Source organism: Drosophila navojoa, chromosome 4 (assembly GCF_054131105.1).
Source record: "Drosophila navojoa isolate 15081-1374.11 chromosome 4, UAZ_NAV_1.0, whole genome shotgun sequence".
Classification (NCBI taxonomy): domain Eukaryota; kingdom Metazoa; phylum Arthropoda; class Insecta; order Diptera; family Drosophilidae; genus Drosophila; species Drosophila navojoa.
The window spans coordinates 4,242,303-4,267,220 of record NC_142892.1 but is presented as its reverse complement, the minus strand read 5'-3'; the positions used below and the strand labels follow the sequence as shown (position 1 = coordinate 4,267,220).

The 24,918-nt window shown below is 36.9% G+C and overlaps 3 protein-coding genes across 6 annotated transcripts; all 3 read left to right on the top strand.

Moving 5' to 3' along the window:
• Positions 1-2,331: 2,331 nt before the first annotated feature.
• ckd (cracked) lies at positions 2,332-13,296 on the top strand. Of its 4 annotated transcripts, XM_089259763.1 has the most exons (6): positions 2,356-2,407; positions 3,005-3,262; positions 11,634-11,887; positions 12,266-12,426; positions 12,659-12,781; positions 12,845-13,296. In XM_089259763.1, the coding sequence occupies exons 3-6, from the start codon at positions 11,824-11,826 to the stop codon at positions 12,911-12,913; spliced, it is 417 nt and encodes a 138-aa protein (XP_089115889.1). In that variant the 5' UTR covers positions 2,356-2,407; positions 3,005-3,262; positions 11,634-11,823; the 3' UTR covers positions 12,914-13,296. The 4 variants fall into 4 exon arrangements, with proteins under 4 accessions (XP_089115890.1, XP_089115889.1, XP_030238116.1 ...); XM_089259764.1 differs by lacking the exon at positions 3,005-3,262 and having other exon boundaries at positions 2,332-2,407; XM_030382256.2 differs by lacking the exon at positions 2,356-2,407 and having other exon boundaries at positions 2,528-3,266.
• Positions 13,297-13,962: 666 nt separating this feature from the next.
• Positions 13,963-14,736, top strand: LOC108651169 (uncharacterized). Its single transcript, XM_018100649.3, has 2 exons — positions 13,963-14,270; positions 14,337-14,736. The coding sequence occupies exons 1-2, from the start codon at positions 14,226-14,228 to the stop codon at positions 14,622-14,624; spliced, it is 333 nt and encodes a 110-aa protein (XP_017956138.1). The 5' UTR covers positions 13,963-14,225; the 3' UTR covers positions 14,625-14,736.
• Positions 14,737-17,659: 2,923 nt separating this feature from the next.
• Positions 17,660-23,741, top strand: LOC108651156 (uncharacterized). Its single transcript, XM_018100631.3, has 3 exons — positions 17,660-18,085; positions 21,748-22,246; positions 22,967-23,741. Exons 1-3 carry the CDS (start codon positions 18,080-18,082, stop codon positions 23,497-23,499), a joined length of 1,038 nt encoding a protein of 345 aa, XP_017956120.1. The 5' UTR covers positions 17,660-18,079; the 3' UTR covers positions 23,500-23,741.
• Positions 23,742-24,918: the final 1,177 nt, after the last annotated feature.

Here is a 24,918-nt window from a genome sequence, read left to right as displayed (position 1 = left end):
GCTGCTGTTGCTGTTGGTCTTTCTCGCCATCATCTATGGTCATAAATTTTTTAATTTCTGGCTGTGAGGCTCTCATCATAAATTGCTTTTTAGTGCTACACAAAATATCTTAGCCAAATGTGAAAAGAGCAAAAGCGAATGCCTTTGGCATTCAAATGACCAGATCTTATGACTAGCCAGAGTTTCAGCAACCAGTTGAGCGGGCGAGCAATCGGATGGACAGCCGGAGGGGCGGATGGGCGGATGGCCAAACAGACGATTCCGTCCCAGTCACAGCCCAGTATTCAATTCTCATAGAGTTGGCAAAGAAGAGAGAGAGAGAGAGAACAAACGAATTCTCCAACAATCGGACGTGTTTGATGATGAACCTAATGTCGATTTGAGCAATTTCAACAAGCGCTTAACAACAAATCTCACTTTTAACAGCAACATTTGATTTCTGATTATAAAATTAAAAAGTTGTTCTCATGCAAATTTTTATATTTGCTGTTGTGCTGGCTCTGCTTGTATTTATATTTAATTATGTTAATTAAACAAGCGCGGTAAATTCTGATCGAAGCTCAAAACTGGACGGCGGCATTAAACAAGTAGGTGATACATATACTTTATGCCCCAAACCATATTGAAAGTGGTTTGTCTGGGTATTTTATAGAAATTGGTAAACCTAAAATAAGGCCTCAGGCTGTGCTGACGTATTTACATTTTATATGCTTCACACGTTACAAACATGATATTACTTTATATAAGCTTGATACGCTTAATGCAATGGCTATTATTGATATTATCGATACGATACTATAATGAAGATTCGTAACATAGTAGCATATGTAGCATATACGCCATAAGAAACACATGTAATATACGTAGAATATGTTGCTTATTTATTTTACGTTATGCAAGTAACATACCCGCAGATTACATAATACACGTAACATACTTAACGTAATACCCGTAAATTACGTAATATTCGTCGTTTACGTAATACCCATAAATTACGTAAAATACGTGGTTTACGTAATACCCGTAAATTACGTAATACACGTGGTTTACGTAATATCCGTAAATTACGTAACATCCTTAAATTACGTAATACACGTAGTTTACGTAATTCCCCTAAATTACGTAATACTCATGAATTACGTAATACCCCTAAATTACGTAATACCACTAAATTACGTATTACATGTAATACCCATAAATTACGTAATATACGTGGTTTACGTAATACTCATAAATTACGTAATACCCCTAAATTACGTAATATCCTTAAATTACGTAATACCCCAATATTACGTAATACCACCTATATTACGTAATATCCCTTAATTACGTATTACACGTGGTTTACGTAATACCCCTAAATTACGTAATACCACTAAATTACGTAATATCCTTAAATTACGTAATATCCCTAAATTACGTAATACACGTAGTTTACGTAATTCCCCTAAATTACGTAATATCCCTAAATTACGTAATACACGTGGTTTACGTAATACTCATAGATTACGTAATATACGTGGTTTACGTTATACCCATAAATTACGTCATACCCCTAAATTACGTAATACCACTAAATTACGTAATATCCCTAAATTACGTAATACACGTAGTGTATGTAGGGAATACCCGTAGTTTAAGTAACATACATAGTATGGAATAGATGTGGATTACGTAGTTCACGTAATATTACGTAGTTTCGTAGTGTTACGTTATTTTGTAATGTTACGTAGTTTTCGTAACGTCAAGTCGCTTACGTAATCTTACGTAATACAAGCAGCATACTCAACAGGTATCGGAACATGAAAGCCTCTAGCCCTCACTTGAATTTTTGAGAATCGAGGAGGAGGGCATTCGCTAATAATATGTCACATTTACACTAAACTAGTTACATTTGTTGTTCCTATCACTTTAGCGGAGTCTTATGCATAAAAACATCAGCCAAAAACTTGTTTAGCTTTCTTTTTTATCAACCAACTATAATTTTTTGGCAAGTGCAGCTTGCAATCTCAGCTTTATGAATGAGATTTGGGGTCTGCGCTGGATTTGTTTTTCTCGCTCTATTTTGATGTGCAAGTCGTGAGTCGAGTTGGCAGCGCCGTCTGCAGATTCATTCACGGCGCCGCAAACCTACCTCAATTTTGGTCTTTTTTTTTTTTGGTTTTCTTTGTCGCGCTCGTGCTAAAGCCGAAGACACATAGCTTAAGCTGCAGATGGCCAACTGACGGCAACTGGGGAAGCTGTAAGCGAATCCGAATACGAATCTGAATCCGAGTCCGAACCGCCTCAGCTGAGCGCGTGCATATAAAACCAATTTGAGCGACGGCCGACGAACCAGTTGAGCGCAAACTTTGCCAACGTTTTCAGACGCAAATCGCTAGCTAACCAAGTGCCAAATTCGTGTCGAGTTGAGTTACAAATGCATTTGGCCAACAACAACAACAACAACAGCGACAAGTTCGTTCCGAGCCAAGCGAAGAAATTATAAATATATTTTTTAAACATATTGTTTTTGTGACTTTGCGTGTGTCTTTGTGTAGGTGTTTTGTGTGTGTGTGTGTCTTTGCAAAGCCAAAGCTAAAGCTGAATTTCGTCAAGTGTTTGGCTTGACTTTGCGTTTTCTGGTCTTCGCATTTTATTCGTGCGACGTGCGCGCTAGCGAACGGTTGTTGCTTTGTCTTATAACGAATTTTGTATCTGACGGATACGCGATCGCGCGCGCTCAATCGCTCGCTCTGCATCTGTGCCTGTGTGTCTGTGTGTGTGTGTGCGTTTGTATCTGTGTGAGCTTTGAGCATTAAATTGCTCTTGTTTGGCTTGGTATTGGTATTGCTTTTCGCCTTCTGCTGCTGCTGCTGCTGCTGCCGCTGTGCGTGTGAAGAAAGAGCAATATTTTTATAATAAAAAAAAAATTGTTACTATTATCGTTGTTGTTGTTGCCGCTTGATGGCGAAATAACGCCAACAACAATTGTCGATGAAACAACAGCAAATAGTTTTTCCAGTGCAAAAATCATAGTTATAAATAAAAGAAATCACAAGCAAAAAGTTGATTTATGTAATAAAACGTAATTGTGTTAAACATCAGCAGCAGATCGCACGCTGTTTACACCAAATGCAAATGCGATTCAAATCAAAATAAACAACAAAAAAAAGCAAAACCAACAAGAAAAACTCTGCCGCAGCTGCCTGCCATCGAAATTGTGTTATTTACGTTACGGGCAACATCGCAAGCAACACTTTCCTTGGCCCTGCTCAACCTGGTAGGTACTCTGCTCTTCCTCTGCTCCAGTTAGCGCAGCTGCATTTGCAGCACGCTTACATAAAGTGCTGCTCCACATTTGACTGGCTGGCTGGGCATGCGTTATGCAATTCTTGTCACGCTTAATGATGTATCGATGGCGGTGCTCGACGCTGTGCTGCCTGCCATTAACATATTCAATGCCTAATCGCAAATGGCAGCGGCCAGCACCAGCAGCGCCAGCTGACGAGGCCAGCGATTCCGTTTTTGATACGAGAAAGCATTGGCCTTAATTCGACAGCTAACTCTCTAGCCACTTCTTGCCCACTGCAATTGGCCTAAGCTTCGCCATTCACCCAAGAATGCAAACACCAAACTTTAGCTAACAGACGAGACAGACAGCTTTACTGTTTCAGTGTTTAGTACTCACTCGTCAAAGTGAAATGAGTATATTGGCTTTATGCACTGCCCGTCTTGCTGTCCATTTGTCTGTCTATTAGAATGTTGACATAGTCTATCTAGTAGGGGCGTGGCGAATCCGAAAAGGCATTTTCTGGTAGTTGAAATGATGGAGCGTAGAAATGTGGAATATATGCCCAGGTTGGCAAGTCAAAAGTAAATGGGATAAAGCAGTTATATCCAAGCCCATTGGGGGGTAAAGGAAAAATCGGGTGGAATGATAGCTTCTAGGCGTAGAAGCTATTTACATCCTTAATTAATCGAGAACGTTACGTAAATGAGTATTATGCAGTCGGCAATGCTTCACTGCTTGCTTTTATTTTCATTTTGTCAACAGTTTAGCAGCTTGTGGGGGATTTTTTTACTGGTATTTCTTTTGTCAAACATGTTATTTTCAGAGTTGTGGCTATTAGCACGCAAACGAATGTCAAGAAATGTTCCTGGAAGAGCTTGCATGTTTTCAAATAGCATTTAAATTATCTGCTTATTGGACACCAATTCGAATTGCTGATCTGATTAAAATTCCAGTTTTTATTTTCACATTTGAAGCTGGCAATTGGAATTGTCAAAGTATTGCTCGATACTTAAATCGGCTTAAGCTGACAGCTTTTTAGATATGAATCGGAAATTGTTTATTGTATGAGGATATTATTGTGAGATATCAGAGACCACACAACAGCTGGTTATGGCTTTTGAATGTCAAATATAAATAAATATTATTAAATTGAAATTAAGTGAAATGACAAAGAAACAAATACCAAAAAATAACGTATATCTATAAATATATTTTTTAAATAATTTTAGTCATCTATTTAAAAGCTGGATTCAATTTGTAGTTAAATTATTTATTATATTTTTTATTAAAATATACAAAATAGATATCAGATAATTATATATAAAATTCACTTTCATATACTTGTATTTTATTGACATCTAAAATTGCTGTTAATGCCGTTATACAGTTATATGTTCATATATATTCATATGCACATATATACATATATATTTTTATTATTGCTCATTTTTAATCACATTAAATTATAAAATACAATTTCGTATACTCATATAAATTACGACTTATCGATTACGCTCCGCAGCTTATTTATAGCTTGCTTAAATAGAAACTTATTAAAAACAATTATGTGAGATGTGGCAAATATTTTATTCATGAATACAAAGTTGCAATTGTGAGCAGCGTGTGGCTGCAATCGATAAATTTTCAAAGTGCCAGCGACAAAAACTTGTTGCCCGTTGTTGTTGTTGTTGTTATTATTTGTGTGTGAGTGCACGTGTGCATGTGTGAGTGTGTGTGAGAGAGCAAATACACTTGACTGGCATAGCAGAGCCACCCGCTTCTGCAGCTGCTTGGCTGGCGCATTCTTGGAAAATCTTTAAGCCAAACCAACTCAACGAACTCGCTTCGCATTGGTATATATATGTGTGTGTGTGTATATATATCTTCGTGTGTGTGTTAGCTTGCACATCATGTTGTATGCAATTCATTTGCATTGTTTAACCATGCACCGTTTTCTTCTTTAGCCGCAATAAAAATAAAAATGGCTTACAGCAAAAACGATTTACATAAAATTTATTGCTGCCACATTACAAGGCAGTTAGTTAATGTTGTAATTGTAGTTGCTGCTGTTGCTGCTGCGACTGTTACTGATGCTTAATTGTGTGAAAAGGCACTCGCAATGTGTGTGCTATTAGCCATTTGGCCAACAGTCCGGCACATCACGTATACGCCACGTGGCGAGCCTTGAACTCGGCTAGCATTTGAAAACAGGGATGCCAACCGGTTCACTAACAAACCAAGATAGCCGATCAAATTGTTATAAATATCTGAATAACAAATTATGGGCACAAATATATATATATATATATATATATATATATATATATATATATATATATATATTAGTCTAGAGCAGATTAGGCAGGCAGTTGAGCAAAAATTAAAATATTCTATTCCCAAAGAGTTTACAACAACAATATTTATTCTTATTTAAGCTATAAAAGAATGTATCGTAAATAACGTAAGATTTTACATATAGATTAGTATAAAGTTAAATTTTGTTAGCCTCAGGTTCAATCTCTATGAGCTCCAAAACTCACGACTTCTGCTTTTGTTACATGATAGATGACAGGCGTCGATATAGAACTTATTGCGCTATACTATATAGTAAATAAGTTACATGAAGTCTAGACATAGCTAATTCCAATAATCGATAACTTTTAAAGTCATCGATATACATTGAAACTCTTCAGATTTCCAACATGAACTTGACTGTTCAAAGGCGTCCTCCATATAGTTCAACAAATTGTATTACCTCATAGAATATAACGGCATTAAAATGCTTGATCATCTATCGCTGAGGCAGCCTAATCGCCACTTCAGTTGCCACTCGGCATTCGTCACTTGGCCAAATTCGCATTTTGGATATTTGATAATTTGGCATTATTTCTGTTTTGTTAGCAACGTTTGTTGGACAAGGAGCGCTCAATCAAGGCGATCAATCAAGGCACCTTCGATGGGCTGTTACCGTAGCAAATTGAGCAAGGTAATGTTAATCAAATCTATATATATATATATGTATATATATACTACAAATATATGCACCTGATGAGCAGATGAGCATCTGCACAGATAACTGAACTTCTGCTCGTTGTTTGTTGCCCTTGTACCGAATATTCGAATATATATATACATATATATATATATATATATGTATGTATAACATACTTGTACGAATAGCTGATATATGTTAATGCTTCATTGTCCGGCGGATCGAAAATGCTGTTGGTCAGCGAATCACTCGTTCGCTCGCATCGGTAGCCGATTTGCAGCTGTCTGTCTTTGCTGCCTTTTGTTAATGGCATTTAAGTCAGCGATTGATGCCTGATGGGGCTGCGTTTAATGGCAGCCTAATGAATTATTAGTTTTGAACGGCCTTTCAAGCTGACAAGCTCCAAAATGTTAACAGCCAGCAAAAAAAAAAAAAAATATATCAAAAAATAATATAAATCGAGTTTTAGCCAACAAATAAATAAAAAAATAAATAAAATAAAAGCAAAGCTGAGGAAGTGAGGAAGTCTTGATGAATACGCGGCTTAATTTGTAGGCGTTGATTGTAATCAATGTATAAGACAAAGTGACAATACAGGTATTATCAAATGCATATATATGTATATCCGATTATTTATGTATATATATATTGTATTTTATTTCTTACGTTTTAAATCAGTTTTTGCTAGTGAGCTCAATGTGAATATTTGTGTGTGTATGACTTAGTTTTTGTATTGTTTTTTATTTTATATTTTTTTTTATATATTTTTTAATTACAAAAAAAATGTATTTGCTAGCGTTTTGCAGTTATTATTGCATTAGCAATATTTTTACTTACTTTTGATTTTCTGACTTTTATTTAGATTAAAATTTTAATTTATTTTCGGTATAGTTTTATTTATTTTTTTATATTTTTATTAATTTATTTTTATGCATTTATTTTATTGTCTCACTTTTTCCTCATTCCAATTTATTTTAGTTATTTGCGTTATTTATTTTCCGCAATTTGCGACATGTCTTAGCTGCCTTTTGTTTGCCTAAAACGAATTTCATATCATTATTTGATATTAAAATTTGCACATTTAATTTTTATTAATTGATTCATTAAGAAACTAAAACAAACATTTATGATATATATATAGATGAATAAAGATACACGCATACACATGCATGTACATACATATTTTTTTACTCTTATTGATTACTGGAATCTGACTATCAGTTAATTTAGACACGCCCGGGGCTTTCCGATAAATATATATATGTATATGCAATATTTATTTGCCCAAGATCGTGTTTTTATTTATTTATATACACATATATATGTCTCTATGTGGTTGTATTTAAAATTTATGTTTTATTAGCGCTTTGGTGTAGCTGTTTCATTTGATTTTAAATTTACTTTTTGCTGTCAGCTAGTATGAATTCGATTTTGATCAGGTTTTTATTTTCATCTTTTTTTTTTAGTTTTTTGCAAGTGAGCAACTTTTTTTTTTTTTTAGTGAGCAACTGGGTGTGCGTGTGTGTGTGTTTTCGATATTGATTTTTCGTATTAAGCGCATTTCTGCGTACCGTTTTTTCAAGGCCAATCAGTGGCGGGGCGGGCGCTGCCGCTGCTGCCGCCGCTGCTGGTCAAGCTGGTCAGCTAACAAGTTTTCTGGCCGTTGATCAATTAAATGAAATTTTAGCTCTGCTGTTGTTGTTGTTGTCGCTCTAATGATGCTAAAAAATGTGTGCAAAAGTCCAAGTGTCAACGCCGGCGCCAGCAAAGGCAGCGGCGGCTGCGTCGACTGCAACTGCAACTGCAACTGCAGCTTGGCCTAATCAATTGAACTGCTGCTGCCGTTGAGATGATTAAGCCATGTTTGCACTTATGTAAGTGCGGTATCCGTTGACGGGGCGGGCGGCGGCCATAAGTCGTCTCAAGTGTCGTCATCTGGTGTTTCAACATTTTTTTTTTCAGCTTTTCTTTCAATTTTTTTCACCTGTATTGTTGCTGTTGCTGCTGGCGAGCAGTTCCGCCAATTAGTGCTGCTTCCGCTGCAACCAGAGACACCGAAAACAACAACAACAACAATAATAACAACGACACTTTTCTCAGCTTTCCACTTGCATTTTCTTTGATGAAAAACGAAAATTTGTGGATATATCTATACATATAAATAAAGTTTGTCGTAGCTAGTGCTGCCTTTGTTGTTACGACAAATGAAATAATTTGCAATTTGCATAAATTATAGAGTCCAAAACACAGAAATAAAAAAAAAAATACCATCAAACATTGCGCCTTCGGTTACGCGTCGAAAATTAACAAATTAGTGCGATGTTTCGCAAAGCAACGCCAGCAAACTTCCGAACCAACAAAAATACAAAATAAACTTTCCAAAAAAATGTCGCGCATGCGCTTGGAATGCAAAAAACCTATAAAAATATACAAAATAAGACATCAACAAGGTCTTGCACATGGGCTATGTTTGATGTTTGGGATTTACTCGCATCTTATGTAAGTTGAGAACCGCTCGCAACGCAGCAAGGCAGCCAAGCAAATTGATGGCACAGTCATGGATGGCTTATCCCCTCGCTCGAAAGAGTCGCTTGTAGCTGTTGATGATGTTGTTGTTGTTGCAGTAGTTTTTTTTTTTTTTCAGTCGCTTCTCACGCTTGTCAGAAAATGTCAAAAGTGACGCCGCTGCACATTGAAACCAAGAAAAAAACAAAAACAGAAAAATATTTAAGAGAAAACTTAGGAGATGCTTCGCATAACGAAGTGTGAATGCTCTGGAGGGGGAGGCCTAGAAGAAAGGGAGAGAGATAGAGAGAGAGAGACACAGAGAGAGAGAGAGAGAGAGAGAGAGAGAGAGAGAGAGAGAGAGAGAGAGAGAGAGAGAGAGAGAGAGAGTGAGTGTGAGAGAGAGAGAGAGGAATGCCTGGAATATAAAATGAGCTGAGAAAATGTCAATTGCAACTAAGTGGATAATAAATTATGATCTAATTAAGGGCTAGTGTACCGCAGATAGAGCTGACCTTAGGAAGCAGCAGAAAAGATTATAAAATCCTAGGATAATAAGGCCTGGGAAGAATATAAGAAAAATAGTATAACAGTAAGAGTACCGGGACGATAAACTCTAGATAGAATCTTCATACTTTGAAGTTGGAAACGTTAGGTCCGATCTATATAGAACGCAACTGAATCGAAAAAACAAGCCAAAAAGGATATTGAGTATTAAATTCCTTGGCAAATTACCAACTTGAGCAACTAATTCGATCATAAAGTCCATTAAGAAGTGCTAAGTGTGTTTTAATAGTCTTGGATAATCTTTTAGCCAAGCATAGACTCAAACGAATGCAAGACTTTGTGCTATAAATATACATATATATAATATATAATAATACAATATATAAGAGCCACTCAGATCGTAAAAATCCATTTTAGCTAACCATAGTAGCTATCATAAAGTTGAGTAGCTCTTGCAACTCGTTTGCGTAGCCTTGCATCAGCGGGAAGTGTGTTAAGAACTTATCTATTAATAACACATCGGTGTTAATAAAATTAGTCCAAAATAAACAAAGATTCTAGTTCTGAAAGTAAAATCTCTAGTAGTAGTATATGCATCTATTTGTGCTAAATACATATATGAACTGAAGATTGACTATATACTCTATCTAAGCCGTATATCTTTGTGAATTCAAAACAAAGACAATTTAGGATAAGCACTAACTGCTAGTCGAGCTGTCCAACTGGAATGGCCACAACTATATATGATCTCATTTTAAAACATCATAATATTCTTTATGCAAACTTTTCCTATGTAGCCAAACGAGTCGCATATTCGATAGACTCCTTGACACTACACTACATATAATAAGACGCGCATTTTTGCGGAAATTTTAACGCACGGTTAAAAGCTTTGGCTCTGACAATCGCTACATCAGTGTGGCTGCGTAGCGGCCAGGGGCAGGAGCCGGTGAAGAGGGGTAAAGATCATAATTGAGCGGGTAGCCAGGCGCCATGGTCAACGGAAAAGGTGAAAGACAAAACAGCCAATGCTCGCAGACATTGGGCTGCTGTGTCATCTTGCAGGCGCCTCTTTGTTTAACTTTAACGCTGCAGCTGCTGTTGCCTCTGCTACGGCTGTGCCTGGCATAGTTGACTCGTCTGCCTGACCTTTAGTGTTGAGCAAGCGCAACAACAAATCTGCATATCATTCATTTTGTGGCTGTCTCTGGAGCTGGAGCTGGAGCCGCTGTTGGGGACTCTCTGTTCCCGTGGCCGACAAAATTAGTTGGAAATGCGGGGGAGTTGCAAAACAATTTACGATTATTTGTCTGCGCCGACTGGGCTGACTTAAGCACGATGTTAATCGTCGTATATGTCCAGACATAAATTTCAAGAAAATGTCAAGGATTTGTTTGGTTTTTTTTTTTTTGGCAAAAAGAATACAGCGAAATAAAAGAGAAAGATCGTCGCACGGCAATAAAATGAATTACATACATACATATACATATGTATAAAATGCAATCAGCGGCTGGCTGGCTAATCGCTCAATCGGGTCGTTCGTCTGGAGGCCGACCTGTGGCTGCCTGCCTGCCAGTCCGCTTGACACATTAATTGGAGTTAGCCCAGACAACAACAACAACAACAAACGTGAGCAAGGTCGTTTCTTTCTTTTACTCGCGCCGCCCGAAAAAACAGAAGAAAAAAAAAAAAAAAACAAACAAAATAAAAATCAAATCAAATCAAATCAATTTGCATATATAAATTCTATTTTCTGATTGGATCTGCCATTGAATTATTGGTTTTTAATGGCATTTCAAATGGTGCCTTTGTCTTTTCCTGCTTCTTTGTGTGTTTGTGTGTTAATTTGACACTCGCTGTCAAATGATTGATGTATAGAATTGACAGACAGTTTGGCACAGCCCTAAGTGGGTCAGTGTCTAGACATATATATATATATATATATATATATATATATATATATATATATATATATATATAACTAACTATATCCTGTTGTTATGCGGGTGATGTCAGCGGCTCTAAATTTTGGCTCGACTTTTGATGACTCAATTCCAAAAAAAGCGAAAAGTCGCGGGTTTGGCTTGACCATGTAAAGAAATAGAGATGGAAGCTGCCTCCGTCGCCGTCTCCGTCGCCGTCTCCGTTTCCGTCTCTGTCTCTGTCGCCGTCTTCGTCTCTGTTGAAGATGTTGTAATGCAGTTAATGAATTTCTGCTTGTATGTATATGTGTGTGTCTGTGTGTGTGTGTTGGCTCAAGCCAAAATTGGGCGCCAATTAACAATTAACAGTCGTTTCCAGTTGCCACAACAAATCAATGTTTATCTTATTTGATTTTTTTACTTTTCATTTTAGCCATGTGCCAGCTGCCATAAACAAAGCCACGCTTCATAATTGAAAAACTGCCAGCTAAATGGACGCGTAGCACGTGTGTCAGTCTGAGTGTGTGTGAGAGTGAGAGAGCGACATTTGCAAGCATTGCAGTGGACATCGAGATTGAGAGAGCGAGAGCAGCGAAACGAGCCAAACCAAAACACTGGCCAAAATGTGCAGCACCACAAAAATGGTTTACAGTTATAGAATTTTATGGCTTTCCGGCGTTTTACTAGGTGAGTACTATGTCCCCAATAATCGAGCCGACGACACGACAACAGACAACGAGCTGAAACGAGCAGGGATCGAGACACCAGTTGGCAGAATAATGAATGCTAAGCGCGTTGATTAGACGATTACTTTGAGGCCGAATCGATGGCACGCGTGAGCCACATAATAAATGTGTGAAGAGCAGTGAGAACAAGGAGAAAGATAGATGTATAGAGTGTAGTAAAGACCAAATACTCTATAAGAGGAAAGAGAATCGATAGAGAAGATTATGTATGAATGACTAATACTAAATTGAGTAAAATTTTAATAATAAAGCAAGTTTTTAGAATCTAAATTTATAATTAATAATAAGTATTAAATAATCTACGAATTTCTCTCTACAGCTCATATATTGCTGGTCGCCATCGATGCCCAGGAGCCAGCCAGTCCAGTATTTCAAAACCACAAGACGAAGGAATGGACGAATTTAGATAATATAACATTCTCCTTCGATTGCAAAAGGCGTTCGGTGGGCTTCTATGCGGACATGGAGTACAATTGTCAGGTGAGTGAGTGTGAAAGGGAGAAACATATAAAAGAGCTTGCGCTTAAAGCTCAAGCGATTTTATGAAACTGCCTAAAAGTAGGCAACAAAAAATATTTAATGCAATGTAAGCTGAGATTCAAATGAAAATATATTATAAAAAAAAGTTATAGAAAATTGTAATATTTTTTTAAATAGATAAAATATTAATAATAATAATATTTTATTTTTTTTTTTTTACATTCCATTGCAGATATTTCACATGTGCGACGAGGAGGGCAATCGAATACCACATTTGTGCGCCAATGAGACAAGCTTTAATCAGGAATACAGAATATGTGATTGGGACTACAATTTCAATTGCACAGAATCGCCGGTTAGTTCTGGACTCTTAAGCAAACATAAAACAGAAGATATTTATAAAATTGATTCATTCCAGAAATGGTTCTATCTGAACGAGTTGACATACGCGACAGATCCGCCAGATGAAGACGATGAGGACTACTGAATGCAATTAATTAAATATTTATTGTCTTTGAGAAAGAGCAAAACACTAATTAAATTAAATGGATCTAGCAAGAAGAAGAAGAGGATGAAGAAGAAGGAATGGATTGACGCAATGGAAATTAATAAGTTTCCATATGAATAAACATGTTAACTAATTTAAGAGATTTGTTGACAATTTTGTTGATTTACGTTTTGTATGTAGTCTAATTTGAAGAATCGAACTTGGGGCCATCGAGCGCCGAGCATCGTGTAAATAATGTAAATAGAAGGCCGTCAACTAACAGCAATGCGAAGGTCGTCGATAAATAGTTTACAAATAATGTAATTGTTTGTAAGTTGAATAAACAAAAAACAAAAAAAAAAAAAAGGAAAAAAAGTAATAAATGAAGCTCAAATTGCGTCCATGAAATGTAAAATATATAAAATACTCGCAAATCAAATAATTGTATATTCCTTTTTACCAATTTGCGTCGATTTGACAAAATGTTTTGCACTTATTACAAAATGTCGAAATTACTCTATACCTAGTATAGTTATTTTGTTGCTGCTTTTGTGTTTTTGTTTTTTGCTGTGGGAGTCACCGTCAGGCGACTTTTAATGGGTAAACAACCCCGATGAGTCAAGTTCAATGACGAAACAGCAAAGGTATTGAAATGGTAAAAGTGCTTTGGCCAATACTGACAGGGGTAATACACTTAAAAGTATTTGATTTTTCTGAGGATTAATTAAGATTTTTATAAGTTATGATCCACAAATTTTAGAACATCAATCCATCAGCTATAAAAATCAGAAAATTGTATTGGAAATGGAAACAAATATAGACTGAAGCATGAATATATAGAAGTAAGTATAAATAAAATGATGGAGGGAGCTAAATTAGCTTTGAAATATTGACTTAATTCGTATATGTATGTATATGTATGTATATATGTGTGGATATATATTCTAAACTGAATCGTAAAAAGCTTTTGATGTCTGAGACACAAATGAACATTTTCTTGATATAAAGGGCTCATAATTTTTCTAAAAATTGAGATACCTTCTCACTTTTCTCTTAAAGTTCACAGCATATAAATACCCCGATTTGATAATAAAAAAAGGGAAAATTAGAAAACATTCTGTAAAAAAACAACAAAGCCCTCTGAAGGCGTCAGTGCGTGAAATTGCAGCTTCCCGGTTCATGACTTATAAAATGCCATTGAGCACTCTACAGCAGAGTTAGTCTGAAAACTGAACTAAAACAAGCAAGAACCAATTGGATAATAATATATAACACTGAAACATATATCATTATTAAATAAAAAATATATCAAATGGCTCATCAACTCAGTTACCTGCTAATCCTAGCTCTGTTTGCCGTAAGTCGTAATGTTTATTTAATTTAAGAACAATTTTTAAAATATATTCTTTTTTCTGTTTTATAGTTTGCTGCAGCTCAGTACTATACGCCCTACAATCCCTATAATACGCCCAGTCCCACGTTCTCTAGTCTGAATGGGTATTACTATTCGACGGCATCGCCCTATTATTATAACACAGCGAACAGCTATTACAACGATGTTAGCATACGCATTTGGCCCTATGTTATTGGCCAATATCTGTATCCTACTTACTACAACAACAACATCTACAATCCCTATGCCACGCTGAATACGCCCAATTGGCAGACATACTATGCGAGTGCGTATCGAAGTAACTACGGGAAAAAGTAAATAGTGTTAATTTTAATGAATTAATTCTAGTTTGTTGCTCGTTGTGAAATTAGAAATTTATATTAAAATGTTGGTATATTGTTTAATAAAGTTTAGGTTAAACGAAAGAAAATGGAGAATTTTAGAAAAAAAAAACAGAAGAGCAGCGCCCTCTTCAGACCTAGAGATAGGTGCTGCTAAACGAAGCTCAGACTGTTGCTAAGTGACGGTGGGATAGCTATTAAGGCCATGTGGAAAGGATCGTAAGAGATCACTTTGTAGGGAAGATAAGAGAAGAAATAATATCTTTATTGTAGAGCAGAATATGCTATTCTGAAAGAGAAAGTATGTGGGGAAAGCAGCAGCTCACCGGGAATTCGGGAATTGATCCCGCTTATAAAATTAGACAATTAGAATGGAATGTAACCAAACTGGGAAAGGTCCGTCAAAGTAAATCCCATAATTCTACTCTTCATCTCTTTAACCTCTTTTGATTCTCGGTTGTAAAGCAAAAACTGCTCATATCTAAAAAATATACACACATTATGAGACGAATTTCAAGTCTCCAAGCAACTCTCTATACTCTATACACAACGGACAAAATCAATATTCCCCCTTTCCCACTTCACAAACGAGTATCGAACTATCTTCTGCTTAAGTAGCCTTTCGAAGAATCAATTTACCAACAGTTAGAAGTAAAACGTCAAAATGCTAATGATATAATCATTAATGATGTAATTTTGATAACAAGATATGGCATGGGCGCAAACACCGTTAGGAAATCATGTTCCGCGTTGAGCAAAGTGCGGCATTTTTAGACGGCTCTTTAGACACATTTCAGAGCATACGAAAGCAAAACAAACAATTCCATGCAAGCAAATCGCAGACTGAGTTGCAGAGCCGAGACCGCGTGCTACGTGGAGTCGTTGACACCGCGACTTCTGCTACAGCGCTGGCCATGACATTAGGTCTGGCAGTGCGCCGCGCTGCGATTACCACATGGGCCTAACGGATTTCACACTCGCCTGTCAGTTGGGTACCATTATGTAATGGCTAATAGGCAAGCTAAACAAATTGTTTGAACGAGCACTGAACTTGACATCCAGGTACGTCTGCACTTCGACTTGAGCGTTGTCTAGAAAAAAGGTGCTCATAGTTAGTTTCTTGACATTTAACCCACATTTGGGGTTGACATGATTCTTGGACAGAATCTACATTAAAGTTCGAGTTAACTGTAAGCTATTGTCTGTCAATGGGCATAATGTGCTAGAAATCAAAATTCAAAAATTCTTTACCTCACAGGAGCTGCACTCGCATAAATAACCTTTGCTTATCAATAACCGCTACTATGCGCACTTTTATCATGCAAAGCAGTTGCTGCGAGCAAAAGCCAGGTGAATGGATCGCAGAGACAGAGAGTAACAGAAAAAACAGAGAGCGGGAGAGAGAGAGCGAGAGAGAGACGTAGCGAGCGAGTGAGAGAGTGATTGGTTTAGTGGAGAAATGGGTCAAAACAGTCACAAAAGAGCGGGTAAAAGGCAGCCGGCAAACATGAGTTAGGGTTACATACAAAACAAGAAATGCTGAAATGAAAATGTTCAGCCAGACGAACCATTGATGCTCTTAAAACTATTGGCACTTTTATTGGTTAGAGAAGAAGTTAGAAGAGATTAGTAAAGTATAAGAAGTGACAAAGCAAAGATGAAGATTTTTGTTGCTTTGAATAGATAAATGTTATTTAGTTTAATTTATGTAAGAATTAGTCTTGCTTTTGATAATCCTCAAAGTATTTTCGTCACTTTCTGTTCTTATTTAGATGTATGCGTTGACCTACAAGATAGTTTTTTTTATGGCCTTTTAGGTATTGTTTTAACTTATTTGGTATAGCTTTAATTATAATTGGTTTGGAAGCAGGTTTTTGTTAACAAACAAAAGGTCTGCCAAGGTGTTTTTTATTGGTAGCAATCAGGAATCATCTTGGTAGCAATCAGGAAGTCAGCTACTAGCTTTTTGTCAAATAGCTTTTATCAAATTCTAGTCAATAAACATAACAAAAAATATTTCACTTGTAACTATTTCTATCGTCGAAATCAAAGAATTTATATATTCTCACTTTCATTAAAAAAGAGGATTAGAAAATAATACTTTAAGACCTATAGCGAAAAAAAAGATCTGATTTTACAGAAAATAAAAACGAAAATATTTAAAATGCCTAACTCAAAAGGTATAATAAAATCGTAAATTTTATACATATTTTCAAGACTAAAAAAACTTTCTAAAAGTTTATAAAACGTATTTAAAAAATTGTATATTAAAAAAAAAATTATCTTGAAACATAAACATGTTTCTAAAAAAAGTTCCATATAATTTATAATAGGGATTCGTTAAAAAAAAAAAGTAAATACTAATAGAAATATAGCATAATAAAATATTATGAGATTATTGCTCAATAATTCATCTAGCCTAGTAAAACTTTTATGAGTAGTAAAATCAAACAAAGAACGATAGTTGTCATGCCTCAAGAAGTACAAAAATGCTTATGCCACATGTGTCAAAGTAAATACGTGCAACGTGAAAGCTTTAGCATTGGCAGGGCAATGGGTTGAGTTGTGGCCGGGTGGCTCAGTGGTTGGGTGGGTCAGAGACGACTCGTGGTGCGTCGATCCCAGCCAGCCATGAGACTGTGACGTCAGCGCGTTGTTTGTTGTCACGTTCGCAAAACATTTTTATGCTCTGGCCCCTTGCACGATTATTCGTAATAGAGTCAACAAAGAGTCGAGCGGGAGCGGGAGCGGGAGTGCAGAGGCAGATGCCAGGGGAGCTGTAGAGACAGCACTGAGTCGGCATTTTTGGTGCGATCGTCTGCTGCTGCTGTTGCTGCTGCTACTGCCATTTAGGGGAAAATTGTGAAGAAAGTGTTGAAAACGAAACTGTGGCTGAGAGCGCGAGAGTCACAAAAGCAAACACGTTGATGAAGCGCGTATCACAGAGACTGGTCTGTGTGAGAGACAAAAATTTTTGCTTGGTCCAACTGCACGTCCAAGTGGGGAGTCCAGACTTTACCTGCTGGCCAAGACCATGGCCAACTGCCAGTCAACGGGCACAACTCAAGCACTGCAGTCGCGTCAAGAAGCTAACCAAACAAGTTAGGCACAAAACTAAATTCATTCGATACGATTTGGATTCGCATCTGCTGATCAGGCCAAAAACAATTTGCGTGGCGTGTGTGTTGTCTGTCGAAGAATTGTTGTAGTTATTGTTGTTATTGCCGCTACTGGCACAGCTGAGGTTGCTGTGCTCTTTAGTTGCGTGAAAGTCGTTGGAGCATTGAAGCCGTTGCAGTTAGTTAATTTGCAGACGAGAAGAGTTCAATGTAATAATTAAGGATACGTACAATATACGATATAACAAACAACACAGACAGTTAACAAGTGAAACCACATTACTCAGCCAGCTGCTAGACTAAAGCCATAATCATGCTGGTAAGTAAATAAAAAAACTAGATTCAAGTGCTCTAGATGTGTGTGTAAGAACAGAAATTAATTTTAGTTTGTTTGTGTTGTAAATAGCAGAGATTTGCAGGTGATGTACATACTATCAACAGCTCGAAGTGGGACACAGATAGATGCTAGCTGTTCCTAGCTGTAACCCACAAAATAATTTAAATCAACTCAGATTTGAGGGAGATGCAAGAGGAAGAGGATTTAAGACATTTGATGCCTGCTAAATCATATGCATTTCCAGGTTGTAGGAGGTAACTCTGCTTCAATTTCAGATCTGTGTCTAGTTCACTCGGATTCCATTTCAAAGTGGAATATATTTACATGTGATTTATAGGAATTTTTATAATTATGTGTTTAATGTATCAGAAACTTGAGCTTAGCATTCAGATGTCTCGATGTGGGCTTATTTAAATATGGAGAAATTTTGCAGGGGATTTGGAAATATTTTAAACATTTCACAGAAGAAGCTAAGCTTTAAATTTTATGCAGCTGTTGCCGACAAGGTAGCCAACGTTCCAGCGCTGACAGGGTAATTGCTAAGCCGCTTCAAATTGCTGGTTATCAGAGCTGGACTATTTATCCCTTATATTAGCGAATAAAAATTTATAGTTTTGCCCATAACAGAATGGAATTACTATCGAATTTTTGGCAGCCTGTGGCACTTGAGATAATGAACAAGATATGCCCTAAGAAGCTTTAAGTCCCAGCCAGTCAAAGTCTGAATTCATTGACAAATATAAGGTAAGCTAATATATAAATATAGAGCTAGAGATTAAAATTAGTCCGTCACATCATAACCGCCGCTCAAGTGTACAGGGTATGCCCTAATCAGCTTTAAATCATAGCTCACTCCCAATTCACATGCTTGGCACGCGTTCTCTGACCGTTTTACCTCAATTCTTCAATTGTTGCTGCTGAAAGGAATTGGCATTGACAAAAGAGTCAACAAATGAGCATTGTACATTTCTCATTGACAATTGACCAAAATAAATCACTTTGGCTAACAATTCTGGCCATGTTTACAATGTATACACATTTCTCATTGTTGCCAAAAAATGAACAAAAAAAAAAATACAGTAACAAGCGACAACTTTCTATTGAAGGCAGCTTAGTTGAACTCTGTTTTTTTTTTTATGCTGGCTGCTCTAGTATTAAATGCTTTTAAAGTGTTTTCCGTTTGCTGGCAACTCGATTTTTGTGTCATGAACTGTGACTTTAACGACCGCATTACATGCGACTCGTACAACCATTAGATAATGCGCACTTGTAGCTATAATTAGATTTATGCATCCACGTGCCTAAATTGCATCAGCATCAGCAGCAGCATCCGTGTTTTTTTGTAAGATATTTTGTTGTTAAGTTTATAGTTTTTTTTTATTATTTTATGGCCACTTGCTTGATGAAAGGTAAAACTTTATGAGACATTTATCGGTGGAACCATAAAATTTGATTGATGCATAAATACATGTAGTAAAGCGTAGCCTACTCATGCGCATATGGGCCAGAGGAAAGTTTAGGGCGTCAAATTCAATGTAGTCAATGTACCAAAAAGAAAAGCCAAGCCCAAAAAATGGGGGAAAAAAAACAAACAAACCAACTAACAACAATAAACAACGTAATTTTTAATGAATTTAATTCGTATGATTAAGACTTCATTAGCTCAATTTTAATGTTATTCTGCATTGACAATGGATGATTCATGGAAATTTTCAGAAAATGCCTATGGCCGAATTCATTTATAACAATTAAGTCTAGACATAGTTCGTATAGTTCGTATAGTTGTCTAAACTAAGGTACATACATATGTATGTATATGCTGCATTGATGAGTTCTACTTAACAATTGAGTGCCTTTCAGTCTACAGCACTTTCCATTTTAACAAAGTAATTTGCGCACTCGAACGTGCTAAATTTTAAATAAATAATAAACAAAAAATAAATGGCAAACAAAGCTCGACATAAACGGCAAGTGTTTAACAACAATTCGAGGAAAGGCGAAATTTTATTTAGTATAAATAACTTTTTTATAAGTCATCTTAAAAGATTTCTCCCCAATGACGGAATCTCTTAGGGCAAATGTAAATTAAATTATGCATGCAGCTATAAATTCGACTGCAGTTTGACGATCAAGAGGCAAAAGCGGAAATCAAGCTGGAAAACTATCTCAAATACATCGCATCGATCTGATTGTGAAATACAATATGTAAATCAACTGAAATTTTCATATATTAATTTGCTCATCAGCTATCAATGTATTTATATTCAAATAAAAAACAAATTCGTTTTGATTTCCCACTGCGAACGCAGTTGCATCAATTTTAGTGTAAATATTTTCGGTAACAATTAATAAATGCCGAAATGTTTTCGCTTTACAGTTACAAAGAAGAAGACGCTAGAATGTAACCCAAAAATTTGACCGCGAAAAAATAAAGCCAAAGCCGAACAAAAGAAGCAACAAATTGATATACAATACTTTAAATAAGTTTTATTGTATAACATAAAAAGGGACCACAAATTATGTCAAGTCAGCAACGGCTTCCACCTGGCATGCGAATTCGACTTTTTAATTAAATTGTCTCATTCAGATTTGATTAATTCTCCCAGTTCAAGTGGCATTTTTTTCGGTGTCATCCAGGCCAACCGTTAGTTGCGCATAATTTTGCCTAGAACTTTTGTGATGCTAAAGCCAACGCATATAAATTCTTTTTGTTTATTTTTATTTTTTTTTCCTCATTTTGGCCACGCTCCAGGGAAATTTAGAAAACAGAAAACAAATTTACTATTTGTCTGCCCATATAATTGAGTTCTGAAAATGGAAAGCGGCTTGTACTTTCAGTTCTTTTGGGAAAAGGCCAAGAAACGAAACAATTAATTAAGGGTTAGCTCAGGGCCATTCCAGGGGCCGCGCCAGCTATGCCTAAGAGCCTCAAATTGGATATCTCTTTTTGTGCTTTTAGTTCTTATCATTCAATCAAATGTTGTTCGCTTGGAATTTCACTTTTGCACTTTTGCCTTAAGACATTTGGAAATGTGTTAAAGACAAAAACCAAAATAAATATAACGTAATGCTTAGCGATTTATGTGTCAGCTTTATGCCATCATTTACATACTGCAAATTTTCAAATGCAAATTCGTAGCAAAGACAACAGCAAAATCAACAGCAACTAAAAGTCTCATAAAACAAAGTGTGTTGCCACGAATTTGGAATTTGAAAGAAATAAAACTAGTTGTTACAAGAGCCAGTATTACATAAAGGGCGCTGTCCGTTCGTAAAAGACGGTCAAATGGGCATTGCTGTTAGTCACATATGTTATATGGATCATAAAATATTTTATGATCGCGTTAAATATGACTGTGAAAGAAGATTTAAGTCATAGGGCTTCGGTCTGAGTGCATTCTGACAAGCAATTCACACAGTACGGTCTCTATTACATTGTAGGCTCTGGACTGTTATGAGAGGCAAGTTCGCTGTCTAAGTCTTTCGTTTACGCAATTTCCGCAAGTGTGCGTATGATGAAATGCGCTTAAAGTGCGCCTCTTTTTGATGTCATTGCTGAACAATGCACTCACACACACACACACACACACACATACGCACACACATAATCTGATAATTTTCTCTAAAACACTTTGTACTTTCAGTTTCTCACAAAGAGTTCAAGTGCGCGACGCTCATTGCTGGCTCTGCTGTTGGCTGTTTGCTTTCTGAGCTGTGCTCTGGGCGCCAAAATAGTCAAAAAAGTTGAAAAGCCGCCGTCGAATGCCAATGACAATAAAGACAAAGCCGATACAGCAGCGGCAGAGGCAGCTGCAGCAGCTGAAAAGCCAGTGAGTAGCAGCGATGACGATGATGAGGAGACTGAAGACGAGGATGCCGATGAGGATGATAATGAAGATGAGGCTGAGCCTGAGGAAGAAGAAGAGAATGAGGATGAGCAATCAGCAGATAAAGAAGCTGCAGTAGCAACAACCTCGACCACAGACAAGAATCAGCTGAAGCCCGCTGCCGATCCCACAGATCTTAGTGTCTGGGGCATGGTGCGCACACTTTGGAACTGGCTGCGCAGCGATCTCAGTGAAAGTCTGTTCGGCGACGACGACGACGGCGACAACAATAAGAAAGAGAAGCCAGCTGTCGTAGGTGAGTAATATGCAGCAGCGACTGCAACTGCTCCAAATAAGTACCGTTCCTCAATTAGTGATTCGTTGATTGAATTTACGCAACATCCACTGATAGCGTCTGATTAGCGGCTTCTCTAATTCCCACTTTCGTTTTCAATGAAACCTGACTAGAAACAAACGCCGAGTTATAAAAAAAAAGCCCCGACAAACAGCTAAAGGTGCTCAAAAGGTGTTAACAACAATTTATTTATTTATTTTTTTTTCTTCACTTAATTTTTGTAAGAGTTTGCGGGGCCAACGAGATTTTGTTTTGTGAAATGCTCTTTCTCTCATCGCGAAGACCTTGTTGTAATTTCACTTTCAGCATGTGCTTCTTCTAGACTCCCGTAAATTATTAAAAATAAACATTTTTTTTGTTGTTGTTAAGCGTACACGCATCTTTAAGTGCTGAGAAAATATTTATGTTTTTTATTTATTTTCGGCGTTTCGGTCGCCTTCTTTTTATAGACTTTCGCATTGCTAAGCGTTCAGCTCTGTTTGTTGTTCCAATTATCGCAATGAGCGATAAAATAAAAAGCCAGACTTAATTTGGCAGCGATGGCAATTCGATGAGCGTTATTAGTGGTCAGACCCTCGGGTTGCTCAGCAAAAAACAAAAGACTTAGGCAACGAACTTGACAAGTGTACTTCGATTTTCGCATTTTTGAGTAATTTGACAACTAATTTCTTCATTTCACAGAGGGCCGTACCTTTGGCAAAATACGACGTCTACAAATGGCCATGATACCCATCATCTTTAAGTTTGGCGTGCTCTCCGCCATGGTCGCATTCCTGGTCGCCATTGGCATGAAGTCGCTCTTCCTGCTGAAGGTTTTGATTGTGATGAACGCACTCGCCATACTGGGCAAGTTCCTAACGCTGAAGACGAGTCTGTTCGGCCAGTACGAGAACTCAGCGCCCAGCTTCAGCTACCCCGGCTGGAATCCACATGCCAAGGAATCGTGGACGCCCACTGGCTTCAGCGGAAGCCCACCGTCGGGATCCCATCCGCCCAGCAAGGAGATTCACTTGCACATCCACGGCAATGCGCAGCCACAGGCGCAGTCACCCAGCCAGACTTACACGTATGAGTCGCAAGGCGGCTGGGCCAGTCGCTCCGATCCCTATGGCGCCTATCAGCCCACCGGACAATTTACAAGTGACGTGCCCAACAATACGGATCCCATGTCCCTGCTGCCCACAAAGTACCCGGCGCGAAATCTGATTCGGTGAGCGAGCATCGAACTCACGGCTAAACGACCACCGAATACATTTTTAGTCAGCGACTTTGCGGGGGCGCAGCTTTACATAGTTAGTTGATAGATGAACTAGTGGAAAAGTTGGCTTAGATTAGAGCGAGTTAAACTAAATTAAATTATTTTCGCTTAAACTTGCTGTAAATAGGCTTAAGTTACTTGCTTTTAAAATATTTATTAAATTATTTTAATTAATAAAATAAAAAAAGAAACAAAAAATAGATTTAATACTCAAAGCGTTTCATTTCTGGGCAGTTGAAATAATTACGTACATCGCCTGACAGCTTCGACGACTGTGATTGATGTGTGAAGAAAGTTAGCTCCCGAATCGAGGCTTCGCAGCGGCGCTTCGACTGTGAGGCATGTGATTAATTGGCCATTTGACAAGCTGCCAGCACAGCGATTTCTTTGGGACCTAACCCAACAATGGGCGTGCGCTGACTTCGCGTTTTGCTGCCTAATCATCGGCATTATCGCCAAAAACATTGAAATATAAGTCAAAGTCATGGCACTCTGTACCTACATATATGCAGACACACATATCTGTTTACAGTAGCCCCGCAGGGAAAGACAAAAAAAAAAAAAAAAAAACGTTTCCAATTTTAGGTAATGATCAGCATTTGCGGCAATCATTTACTTTTTTACGGGAATGATATATGTGCGGGTGGCTGAAAGCTGTTTATGTTTACGTTTACAAAATTTTAATTTTAATGAACATAATGATTGAATGAACGTCTGACCTTATTTATTAAAATTAGTTAATAAACTATGTAGATTTTTTTTTTATTTGTAATTATTAAATTATGTTTTTTATTAAACAACAAATATTTTTAATATAGTATATATTAAGCTAAATAAGTGACTTCTACTCTATTTTTAATATAAATAAAAAACAGTTAGAAAAATAAATGAATAATTTTTAGAATTTTGTTAAATCTTTTGAGGAATTGAATTTTGTTAAAATAAAAATGTAAACAACAAAAAAATTAATCAAAGTCAAAAGTATTTTCTATGACAATTTTTAGAGCTTTTGTTTTTATATTTAGATATATTATAGCCCCAACTATCATATTCCATCTACTTGATTATAAAGATCAATGATTACTCAAAAAATTTGATTTCTGACCCACAGTACTGTGCTCTCAAAACTGTATAGGAGTGACCATAAAGTATGCCACACGCATTAGCCAAGCCAACTAAAAAAATCTTTTCGAGCTGCAGCTAAAAAGTATGCCATGTTTAAGCAATATACAAAATGTAAATGAAGTTTGTGTCTTAAGTCTTTTGTTTGGAGTGTGCATGTATAGACTAATATATAAATGTATTCCCAGATAAATATTTATTTAGACAATAGCTTCAATATTAAATACATTCCACAATCATTAAGTGTAATTAA

Bases quoted from the DNA above. Each gene is read 5' to 3' on its own strand.
- ckd (XM_089259764.1), top strand. From the start codon at position 11,824: ATGTGCAGCACCACAAAAATGGTTTACAGTTATAGAATTTTATGGCTT. The intron at 11,888-12,265 runs GTGAGTACTATG...TTCTCTCTACAG, and splicing joins GCTTTCCGGCGTTTTACTAG to CTCATATATTGCTGGTCGCC. The intron at 12,782-12,844 runs GTTAGTTCTGGA...GATTCATTCCAG, and splicing joins TCAATTGCACAGAATCGCCG to AAATGGTTCTATCTGAACGA.
- LOC108651156 (XM_018100631.3), top strand. The intron at 22,247-22,966 runs GTGAGTAATATG...TTCATTTCACAG, and splicing joins AGAGAAGCCAGCTGTCGTAG to AGGGCCGTACCTTTGGCAAA.
- LOC108651169 (XM_018100649.3), top strand. From the start codon at position 14,226: ATGGCTCATCAACTCAGTTACCTGCTAATCCTAGCTCTGTTTGCC. The intron at 14,271-14,336 runs GTAAGTCGTAAT...TCTGTTTTATAG, and splicing joins TAATCCTAGCTCTGTTTGCC to TTTGCTGCAGCTCAGTACTA.